Source organism: Dictyostelium purpureum, assembly GCF_000190715.1.
Source record: "Dictyostelium purpureum unplaced genomic scaffold DICPUscaffold_128, whole genome shotgun sequence".
NCBI classification, from domain to species: domain Eukaryota; phylum Evosea; class Eumycetozoa; order Dictyosteliales; family Dictyosteliaceae; genus Dictyostelium; species Dictyostelium purpureum.
Window position 1 is genome coordinate 20,626 of NW_003519465.1, and position 10,991 is coordinate 31,616.

The following is a 10,991-nucleotide window of genomic DNA, read 5'->3' on the forward strand; positions in this document are numbered from 1 at the left end:
AATTACCCCAAATACCATTAATTATCTCTTTTCTGATACACATTAAATCATTATTATCCATTGATTATTTTAGATCATGTTAACATACCCATAATGGTTTTCTATTCTATAAATATCATTTTTTGAACCCTCTGAAATTAAATTTAATGTTTTTGAAAATTGTGTAATTTTCTATAATCCAAGTTTTTATGTTTTCAAAATTACTTTTAAATTTTTTATAATTAAAATCACCACCGAATTTGAGTGTTGTGAGACTGTCTGGTAATGTGCCGGGTAGAACTACTTGGTTAAAACGATGACCGAATGTGAGTTTTGTGAGACTATTTGGTAATGTGTCGGGTAGAATTACTTGGTTAAAACAATAATCGAATGTGAGTGTTGTGAGACTATTTGGTAATGTGCCGGGTAGAACTACTTGGTTAAAACGATGACCGAATGTGAGTGTTGTGAGACTATTTGGTAATGTGCCGGGTAGAACTACTTGGTTAAAACAATAATCGAATGTGAGTGTTGTGAGATTATTTGGTAATGTGTCGGGTAGAATTACTTGGTTAAAATTATAACCGAATGTGAGTGTTGTGAGATTATTTGGTAATGTGCCAGGTAGAACTACTTGGTTAAAATAACCACCGAATGTGAGTGTTGTAAGACCATTTGGTAATGTGCCAGGTAGAACTACTTGGTTAAATTCCAAACTGAATGTGAGTGTTGTGAGATTATTTGGTAATGTGTCGGGTGGAACTACTTGGTTAAAATCACCACCGAATGAGAGTGTTGTGAGACTATTTGGTAATGTTCCGGGTTGAACTACTTGGTTAAAACCATCACCGAATGTGAGTGTTGTGAGAGTGTTTGGTAATGTGCCGGGTGGAACTACTTTGTTAAAATCATCACCGAATGTGAGTGTAGTAATTGAATTTGGTAAAGTTGTTGGGGTTAACATTTTATTGAAAGTTTGCAAATATAAATTTGACAAAAATGGTGGAAATTCATTTTTATCTGGTAGTGTATCACCATGCCACTTAAGTGTTGTTATATATGATTTATTTATAAACTGGTCATAACGTGATCTATCAAGATTTACAACACTATAATCAATAAGCTTTAAAATATGTTTATGAATTTCATTTCTTAAAAATATATTATTCCAAACTATATATAATAATCTATAATAAATAGTTAAAAAGAGAAAACACCAATTGAATATGCTTTTAATTAATCGACTATTATTTATATTATATTGTATTGTACTTACCTATCACTAAGATTACTGCTGTTTTTTAACTCTTCGTTTATGCGAAAGTTAATTAGAGATGATAGTAGCTCATCCATTGTGAATATAAAATAAATAAATTACCAATTTTTTTATATTAATAATGATTAAAAAAAAATATAACAAAAATTTAAAAAAAAAAAAAAAAAAAAAAAAAAAAAATATTTGAAAAATATTTTTTTTTACAAAAGATTTCAATAAAAAATATCCTACAAGAAATTAAATCAATATTGGTTAAGAATATAAACAAAGGTTTTATAAAGAAGAAAGAAATAAAATATTTTAGTTTCAATAATAGCAAAAAAGTTTATTTAGTATTATTTAAGCATCCAACATAATAATCTTTTTATCTACCAACTTTAACGAGCTGGTTGCCTCTCCAGATTAATTGAGCAACCTTATCGTTATGTTCTTGTGGGAAAACTCTCATTAAGGAGCTAATTTCACCACTCCAGATTTTAATGATTATTATCCTGCCAAATTCTGTGGCTAGGTTTAGCCCAAATAGATCTGATTCGAACAGAAAACGTGCTCTACTCATTGCTTCAGAATGAGTTATTTTACGGTTCTTGTCTAAATCAATTAACGGATTGAAGTACACACCCATATATTTGTATGGGTTCTCTTCTGTTACAATTTGGATACCATCGAATATCGGAAGTGTTGATTACCAACTGGTATAGGTTCTACTCTTGGATATTGGTATTGTTTATGTTTTTGTGATGAAAATTCTAGATTTCCATTTTGACATAATCACTTGGATAGCTTTAATCACAATTTTTCTATTTTTTGTAATTAAAGTGAGAATATTATGTAGTCGTGGCGTAATGAGTCGTATGCTTCTATTATTTTATTTTTTTTGTTGAGAGATAATTGATCATTTGATCATGTTGATTTAACTTTATTTCTACTTCGTGTAAGTTCATGTATCAACCTTTCTATTATTCCGTAAGCAGTGCTATCAAATCCTATCCTATTACACATTTTCCTTGATTCTTGTATTATCGGGATTACATTTGAACCTAAGTACCATACTTTAATCCTTTGATCATAACACCATTTGAAATATAAGTTACCGCATCATTTTTATTAATACAACAATATATTTTTATAAAACAATAATAAGCATAATCATAAATTTGAGAGAAACGATGATTATGACCAATTTTGTGATTTTGAATTCAAAGAAGACTGTACAAATGAATTGAATACAAAAATTAGAGATGGATGTTATTAAAGCCCAAACTATTTTAGATGTTTACAAGTCACAGAAGGTGGAATTATTCCTAAATTTAATTTTGGAGATGTAGTTTGCTATTACCAAGAACGAGATGATTTGTTGGATAATAAAAAAAGATTTGTTTAATATTAACTTATCAAACCTAAACTTTCCTGATTTAATAAAAAAATCTGATATGGAAAAAGAAGAAAAATAAAAATAAAAATTTTAATCTATTTTTTTTAAACTGAAATAAATGGTTTTTATTTTAAATGATTTATTTATATTTAAAAGTGCACACCAAAAAAAAAAAAAAAAAAAAAAAAAAAAGAAAAAAAAAAATATCTATATATAAATACAAATTATATTGATCAATCGGACCACCAATATTTTTTAAAATTGAAGTTGCTGATTTGTTCACCGATTGTATAATGAGTTCTTTTTAAAAAATCTATAGTATTTTCACCATTATTATTATTTTTATTAATATTGCTATAATTATTTTGATTTTGGTTTTGAATTAAATTTTGGTTTTGATTTTGATTTTGATTCTGTATTTGATTTTGATTTTGACTTTGGTTTTGGTTTTGACTTTGTTGATTTTGGATTAATAATTTTAATAGGCAAATTTCTGTTAATGAGGGGAAGTATTGTTCTAAAACATAGAGTTCATTTAGTCTTGTAGTTTCACCAAATCCACCAAATGTATAAAATTTGTTATTTATAGTTACAGAGCAATGATAAGATCGTACAGATGGGCAGTCTCCAGTTATTATCGAGGGTCTCCATTCTTTATGAATTGTATTAAAAATTGAGATATCATTTAGACGATGACTTCCGTCGTAACCGCCAAACAGTACCATAGAGTCATTTATAAGTGATGAGGTGTGTGCAGCTCTTCCTATTCGTTTTCTGTTGTGATACGATATTCCTATCCATTTTTTTGTTATTGTGTCGTATTCATAGAGTGAGTTTAATCTGTCTTTGCCATCATAGCCGCCAAATATAAATATACTTGTACCTCTTACAATGGCAGAATGAGCACATCTCTTTGGTGGATGGTCGCCTTGTAAAAATGTTACATTCCTCCATTGATTGGTTTGTAGATTTAAAACATAGATGCAGTTTAGCCAGTTGGCATCGTTTGCACCCCCAAATAAATAAACTTCGTCACCGATTAATGATGTTGTATGTTCGAATCTTGGGGTTGGTTTTGCACCACAGGTGGTCTCTTGTTTCCATGTCATAGTTTCAATATCCAAAGAGTACAGGTCATCTAGTATAGTTTTGCCATTAAAACCTGCATAAATAAATAGTTTTTTACCTTTAGACCAATACCATGAACTATGAAATGCTCTTTTAATTGGTGATGGTCCATTGGTTTTTACTAAAATCCATTCATTTTTAACTAGATAAAATAAAAAATTAGTTTACATTATTAAAAAAAAGTAACATTTAAAATAGATTATGTATGTACTTACTTGTATCGAAATAGTGAATATCATTTAAATATAAACCATTATATCCACCAAAAATAAATATATTTGTATCAACAGGTACCATTGTATGGGCATATCTTGATGATGGGGCATCGCCTTCAAAGTTATTTATATGAGTCCATTTATAAAATCCATATTTTGAACTGTCCTTTAGTGTGTTTTGTTCATAGTTGGTTAGTTGTTCATTTATACTATTGGTACTATTATTTATAGAGCCATTGTTATTATTAATATTTAAATTATTTTTTACTTTATTATTATTAATATTTGATGGATTTTCATTTTCATTACATTGATTGTTTCTGTCATTATAATAATTATATGTGTTGCTATTGCTATTGTATTTATAAAATATTTTATTTTTTTTGGTGTTATTTTCGAGAGAAAAATTTGAACCCATTTTTTATAAAATTAATTTTTTATTTATTTAATTTATTTATTTTATTTAATTTTATTTTATTTATTTTTATACAAATTATAATTTCTTTTGAAGGTGGCTTTATTTTATTTTTAACCTGTGATTGATTTATTTTAAATGTATATTTTTTTATTTTTTTTTTTTTGTGTACAAAAAAATAACTTTTTAAAATTAATTTAATTTTAAAAAAACAATTTTAATTAAATTTTTTTAAAAAAAATAATAACAATAACCAATAACAAAAATAACAATATAATATTTAACAAAAAAAAAAATATTAAGTAAAAAAAAAACAACAACACTTTCACAATGAGGCAGTTATTTGAAATTTTAAAATATTGTTTGTGGGTTGTTTGTGTGATAATAGCTTGAAAATTTGATCAAAATTGTTTTTTTTACTCTTATATCTAATTTATCTTTTTTTAAAAAAAATGTGTCTTTATTTTCAATGTGTTTTGTTATTAAATATTAAAGTGAGTGTGGTGTTTTTAAATATAAAGTGGTTGTGTGTGTGAAATTTAAAAAATTTTTTTTAAAAGGTTATTTAAATTTGAGTGGGTACTAGCGATGATTGATTAATTAGGATTTGTGCACTAGTATTTAAATAGATTTTTGATTTATATTATTATAATTACAATAACAATATTAATAACAACAACAAAAAAACAACAACAAAAAACAAAAACAACAACAATTTAAAATTAGGTTGATTTTTTTTTTTTTGAAAATATATATATTTTAAAAAAGAGATTTAAACAATTGATTTCTTAATATTAAATAATAAAAAATTAATGAGAAAAAAAATGACTGTGCAATTTAAAGGAATAATGCAAAGAAAAAAAAAATTGTTTAAAATTGATTTTATGTTTTTAAAAAAAAAAATAAAAAAATAATAATTTTATTAAAAAAAAGATTTTTTTATTTTTTTAATTTTTTGTTTCTAAAATTAACCCACACATAATAAAAATAATAATAACATAGGTATAGTGTTTGTTTGGGAGTATTAACAATTGAAAAAAAAACAATTCACATTTAAATTTCTTATTTTAAATATATTTATTTATAACTTTTACTTGTAATTATTTTTTATTTTGTTTATTTTAATTTTTTATTTGGAGTTGTGATGTTTATTATTTCTTTCTTTTTTTTTTTTTTTGGCTGAAAGCAATAGATATTAAAATAATATAAGCAATGGTTATTATTTCATTTCTTTTAATGTAACTTTGTTATTAGTATTAGATATTGCTAATTATGTAATGATGTTTTTTTATTATGATTTTTTTTTTTTGGGGGAGGAGATTGTCATATTATAATATTACTTAACCAATTCACATTAGTTTTTGGGTGCTCAACAAATTATATTGCTATTTCTATTTAAAATAATAATAAAATTACACCATAACAATAAAAAAAATATAATAAAATTTTCCTTTTTCTTAATATTGCCAGAATTTGTATTTGATTTACAAAATTTTTTTGAAAAAATTAACTAATTTTTTAAGTAGACCGATATTAAACATTTCTTTTAAAAGAATAAACAACAATTTAATAGTTTTAATAAACCTTATTCTTTTAATTTTTTTTCTATAAATATAAAAATAAAAAAAAATATAAAAAAAGGTTTGTTAGTATCAATATTACAATCACAAAAGGAATTATGTTGTTATTTGTTTTATTATGTTATTTTTTAATTTTTTTATTTATTTTAATTTTTTTTTAATTAATTTTTATTTTTCTTTTTTTTTATTTTTTTATTTTTTTTTTTTTAAATTTCATTTCATTTTGATTTATTGCATAAAATTTAATATATAGATTATTAATTAATTTTTAATTTTTTTTAAAAACAAATAGATGGAATTTAAATATCCTTTACCAAATAACAAATTGTTTATTAATGGAGAGTTTGTAGACTCAGTTGTCCCAGGAAATAAAACTTTTAAAACTCATAACCCGGTCAATGGTAAGGTTATTTGTGAAATCGTTGAAGGTTTCCCAGAAGATGTAGATATTGCAGTAAAGGCAGCTAGAAAAGCTTTAACCGGACCATGGGGACAAATGTCAGCTGAAGATAGAGGTAAAATAATGTTTAAATTGGCAGATCTCATTGAAGAACATATTGAGCAGCTTTCATATTTTGAGACATTAGATAATGGTAAACCATTAGCTGCCTCTAAAGGTTATGATGTCGCATCATCTTATAAATGTATTAGATATTTCGCTGGATGGGCTGATAAAATCCACGGTAAAACTATTCCAATAGATACATCATTTACCTGTTTCACTAGACACGAGCCAATTGGTGTTGTTGGTGCCATCACACCATGGAATTTCCCAGTTATGATCCTTTCATGGAAATTGGGTCCATCTCTTGCTGCTGGTTGTACCATTGTAGCCAAACAAAGTGAATTTACACCATTAACCTCATTGTATATGTGTGAGTTGATTAAAAAAGCAGGTTTCCCACCAGGTGTTTTTAATTTAGTAAATGGGTATGTGGTTGTTTTATTATTAGTTTAATTAATATATTTATACATTATATTAATGTTTTATATTTTTATATTTTAGTTTTGGTCATACTGTTGGTAATGCCATTTCCCATCATATGGATATTAATAAAGTTAGTTTCACTGGCTCAACTAGAACTGGTAGATTAATTATGGAAGCCGCAGCTAAATCAAATCTTAAAAAAGTTACTTTAGAGTTGGGTGGTAAATCACCAAATATTGTCTTTAAAGATGTAGATGTTGAATTTGCTGCCACCAATGCTAGAGATGGTCTTTTTGGTAACATGGGTCAATCATGTTGTGCAGGTTCAAGATTATATGTCCAAGAAGATATATATGATGCTTTTATGACTACCTTCACAGAGAAAGTTAAACAATTAAAAGTTGGTGATCCATGGAACTCTGAACATCATCAAGGTCCATTAGTTTCAAAAGAACAACATGATCGTGTTCTTTCTTATATTGAAAAAGGTAAATCAGAAGGTGCTACATGTCACTTGGGTGGCGCTAGACATGGTGAGGAGGGTTACTTTGTACAACCAACCATTTTTACTAACTGTAAAGAAGAAATGACAATTGTTAAGGAAGAAATCTTTGGTCCAGTTATTTGTGTTCTTAAATTCAAAACTGTTGAAGAGGTCATTGAAAGAGCAAATAAAACTAGCTATGGTTTAGCTGCTGGTATCTATACTAAAGATCTTAGCCTTGCTTTAAATGTTAGTAACCAACTTCAATCTGGTTCTGTATGGATAAATGACTATTCAAGAATCCACACCCAAATTCCATTTGGTGGTTATAAAGAAAGTGGTATTGGCAAAGATTTATCAGAGTATGCAATCTATGATTATCTCAGTGTAAAGGCTGTTACTATTTCACATCCAAATAAATAAATTGAAATACATTCAATAATAATATTTTCTTATTATAAAACATTTCTAGATTAGTATTTATTAAAAATAATTAAATTAAAGAAATTTATTTATTTGTTTATTAAAGAAGATTATTTGTTTATTTTTTTATTTATTATATATTAAAAGACAAAGTTTTGTTTTATTTTAAATTATTGTTTTTGTTGAGCAAACATGGTTTTGTGAGAAACTACAACTGCTTTGATATTGATATAGGCATCGATTGAATCAGAGCCTAAATCTTTACCAAAACCACTGCTCTTATAGCCTCCAAATGGAATTTGTGGGTTAATGAGGTCATATTCGTTAATCCAAACAGATCCAGCTTTAAGCTTATTAGTAACATTAAAAGCAAGACTAATATCTTTGGTAAATACACCTGCAGCTAAACCATACTTGGTATTGTTTGCTCTTTTAATAACTTCATCTACAGTTTTAAATTTGAGAATGCTAATTACTGGACCAAAAATTTCTTCCTTTGCAATTGTCATTTCATCAGTAACATTAGTGAAAATGGTTGGTTCCACAAAGTAACCTTCTTCACCTTTTCTTTTACCACCCAAGTGACATGTTGCACCTTCAGATTTGCCTTTTTCGATAAAAGAAAGAACACGATCTAATTGGATTTGTGAAACTAATGGACCTAGGTTTGGATCTTCAAATGGATTGCCAACAGAAAGAGTTTTTGCTTTTTGTGTAAAGAATGATACAAATGCATCATAAATATTTTCTTGAACGAAAAGTCTTGAACCAGCACAGCAGTTTTGACCCATGTTTGCAAAAATTGCATTTATACTACAGTTTGCAGAGTATTCAATGTCTGCATCATCAAAAATAATATTTGGAGATTTACCTATTTAAAAAATAATAATTGAAATTAATAATAAAATAAAAAATTATTTACACTTTTTAATTATAGTAACATACCACCCAATTCCAATGTAACTTTTTTAAGATTGCTTGCTGCTGCTTGTTGAATCTTTTTTCCGACAGCAGTTGAACCAGTGAAACTAATTTTAGCAATATCCATATGTTCGGCTAATGCTTTGCCAACTACTTCACCACTACCAACAACTAAATTGAAAACTCCTTTAGGTAAAACTTTTTGAACAAGTTCACAGAATAAAAGAGAGGTTAATGGAGTAAATTCCGATGGTTTTGCTACAATTGTACAACCAGCGGCAAGAGCTGGACCTAGCTTCCAACATAAAAGCATTAGTGGGTAGTTCCATGCAACAATCAATGCAACAACACCTATAAAAAGAAAAATTAGTTTTAATTTTAAAATATACGTTATATATTATAGAAAAATTATTATATTTACCCATTGGCTCATGCTTTGTAAAACAAGTATATTGACCATTAATAGGTATTGTTTTTCCTTGAATTTTATCGCACCAGCCTGCAAAGTATCTTAAACAACGGATACTAACTGTAAGATCCTCTCTTGCGCCACTAAGTGGTTTGCCATTATCCAATGATTCCAAATTGACAAATCTTTCCATTTCAGCTTCAAGGAGATCGGCTAATTTATACATGAGTTTTCCTCTATCCTCTGCAGACATTTGACCCCACTCTCCCTCCAAAGCATCCTGAGCACATTTTACAGCTTTATCAACATCAGAAGCATCACCTTCGCTAACTTGACATATTTCTTTACCTGTTGTTGGATTAATTACAGGTATTGTCTTTTTATGGATTGGTTCTACAAATTCATTATTTATGAATAGCTTTGTATTTGGTAATTTAATATTTGATGACATGTTTTATTGAAATAAAATTATAAAAAAAAATTTAAAAATTAATTTTATAAAAAAAAATAAAATTTTTTTTTTTTTTTAAATTAAATTAAATGAAGGGTTGAAAATTAAGTTTTTTTTTTTTTTTTTTTCTCAATTAATAAATAAAAAAAAAAAATTTTGTATCGTTATGGAATAATTTCTTTTTTTTTTGGTATATAGATTATATATACCTACCACTGAATGTTGTAGTTGGAAGTTTTAATATGGTTATACTATTTTAAATTATATGGTAGCAAAGGATTATATTAAAATGTGGTAGGGGGTATGGTAATGAATTTATTTGTTTTTTTATTTTATTTTTTACTAATATTTTTTTTTATTTTTTTTTTATTTTTTTTTTTATTTATTTTTCTTTCAGTTTATCTCATAGCATATTTAGTAATAAAAATAATATTAATATTAATAGTTGTAAAAAATGGATACAGAAATAGTTATTATTGATGATTTAGAAGAAAACCCAAACAATGAAATTAATAATTTGGAAATAAAAAAAATAAATAATGAAAAAACAATAGACAAATTAAATAATAGCTCATATAAAAGAAAAAGAATGGACTCACACGGCATTTGCAAAGATATATGTTCACCAGAGTTGATTATGATTTCAAGTACTTTTTCAATTACCTGTCCATTCTCACTCACAAAACTAGATGAACCAATGAAATCAATTCCATGCTCCCATATATTTAATAAAACCTCAGTAAATTTAATGTTCAGTGATAAAAAACAAACCATAGTTTGCCCAGTTGCCGGGTGTGGAAAGAAAATCAGGCGTTCTCAAATAATCCGTTTTCCGGAATATGACCTAATAGTTAAAAGAGAATTAAAATTAAAAAAAAAAGAAAATAGTAATAAAGAAATTTTGTTAATAGATTAATATTAAACAAAAAAAAATTTTTTAATACATATTTTTTTTTTTTCTTTTGTTGGTTTTCAAAATCAATGATTTTTTTTTTTGTTTATCTTTTTTTTTTTATTATAATCAACCAAAATTTTATTAATAATATCCTAAAATAAAAAATTTGTTACCAGAGAAAAAAAAAAAATCTTATTTTTATTGTTTTTTTTAATTTTTTAAAAAACTTTTTTTTATTTTATTTTTTATAAAATTTTTTTTATTTTATTTTTATAATAATAAATTAGAAAATAATAACATAAAAAAAAAAAATAAAGAAAAATATACAAATTAATTATTTGTATATTATAAATATATAATATATAACAATAGTTATTTGTAAAAAAAAAAAAAAACTTATTTATAAACAAAAATGAAATTAATATATACCGTTTTAATTTTATTAACATTATTAAATATATCCGTTTCAGTATCGATAAATAATAATAATAATAATAATAATAATAAAATAT

At 25.6% G+C, this 10,991-nt stretch overlaps 5 protein-coding genes across 5 annotated transcripts; 1 reads left to right on the plus strand and 4 right to left on the minus strand.

Moving 5' to 3' along the window:
- Positions 1-115: 115 nt before the first annotated feature.
- DICPUDRAFT_33785 (uncharacterized protein) lies at positions 116-1,168 on the minus strand (the record flags this gene model as incomplete). The annotated part of the gene is made up of 1 exon (XM_003288232.1): positions 116-1,168. A coding segment is annotated over one exon (1,053 nt), but the record flags the coding sequence as incomplete, so codon positions are not given.
- A 451-nt stretch (positions 1,169-1,619) lies between these two features.
- Positions 1,620-1,880, minus strand: DICPUDRAFT_152492 (uncharacterized protein; the record flags this gene model as incomplete). The annotated part of the gene is made up of 1 exon (XM_003288233.1): positions 1,620-1,880. The coding sequence occupies one exon, from the start codon at positions 1,878-1,880 to the stop codon at positions 1,620-1,622; it is 261 nt and encodes an 86-aa protein (XP_003288281.1).
- A 983-nt stretch (positions 1,881-2,863) lies between these two features.
- Positions 2,864-4,391, minus strand: DICPUDRAFT_152494 (uncharacterized protein; the record flags this gene model as incomplete). Its single annotated transcript, XM_003288234.1, has 2 exons — positions 2,864-3,900; positions 3,974-4,391. 2 exons carry the CDS (start codon positions 4,389-4,391, stop codon positions 2,864-2,866), a joined length of 1,455 nt encoding a protein of 484 aa, XP_003288282.1.
- A 449-nt stretch (positions 4,392-4,840) lies between these two features.
- Positions 4,841-7,839, plus strand: DICPUDRAFT_97970 (uncharacterized protein; the record flags this gene model as incomplete). Its single annotated transcript, XM_003288224.1, has 3 exons — positions 4,841-4,882; positions 6,261-6,898; positions 6,975-7,839. 3 exons carry the CDS (start codon positions 4,841-4,843, stop codon positions 7,801-7,803), a joined length of 1,509 nt encoding a protein of 502 aa, XP_003288272.1. The 3' UTR covers positions 7,804-7,839.
- Positions 7,840-7,973: 134 nt separating this feature from the next.
- DICPUDRAFT_152496 (uncharacterized protein) lies at positions 7,974-9,584 on the minus strand (the record flags this gene model as incomplete). Its single annotated transcript, XM_003288235.1, has 3 exons — positions 7,974-8,674; positions 8,749-9,075; positions 9,146-9,584. 3 exons carry the CDS (start codon positions 9,582-9,584, stop codon positions 7,974-7,976), a joined length of 1,467 nt encoding a protein of 488 aa, XP_003288283.1.
- Between the last annotated feature and the right edge of the window lie 1,407 nt (positions 9,585-10,991).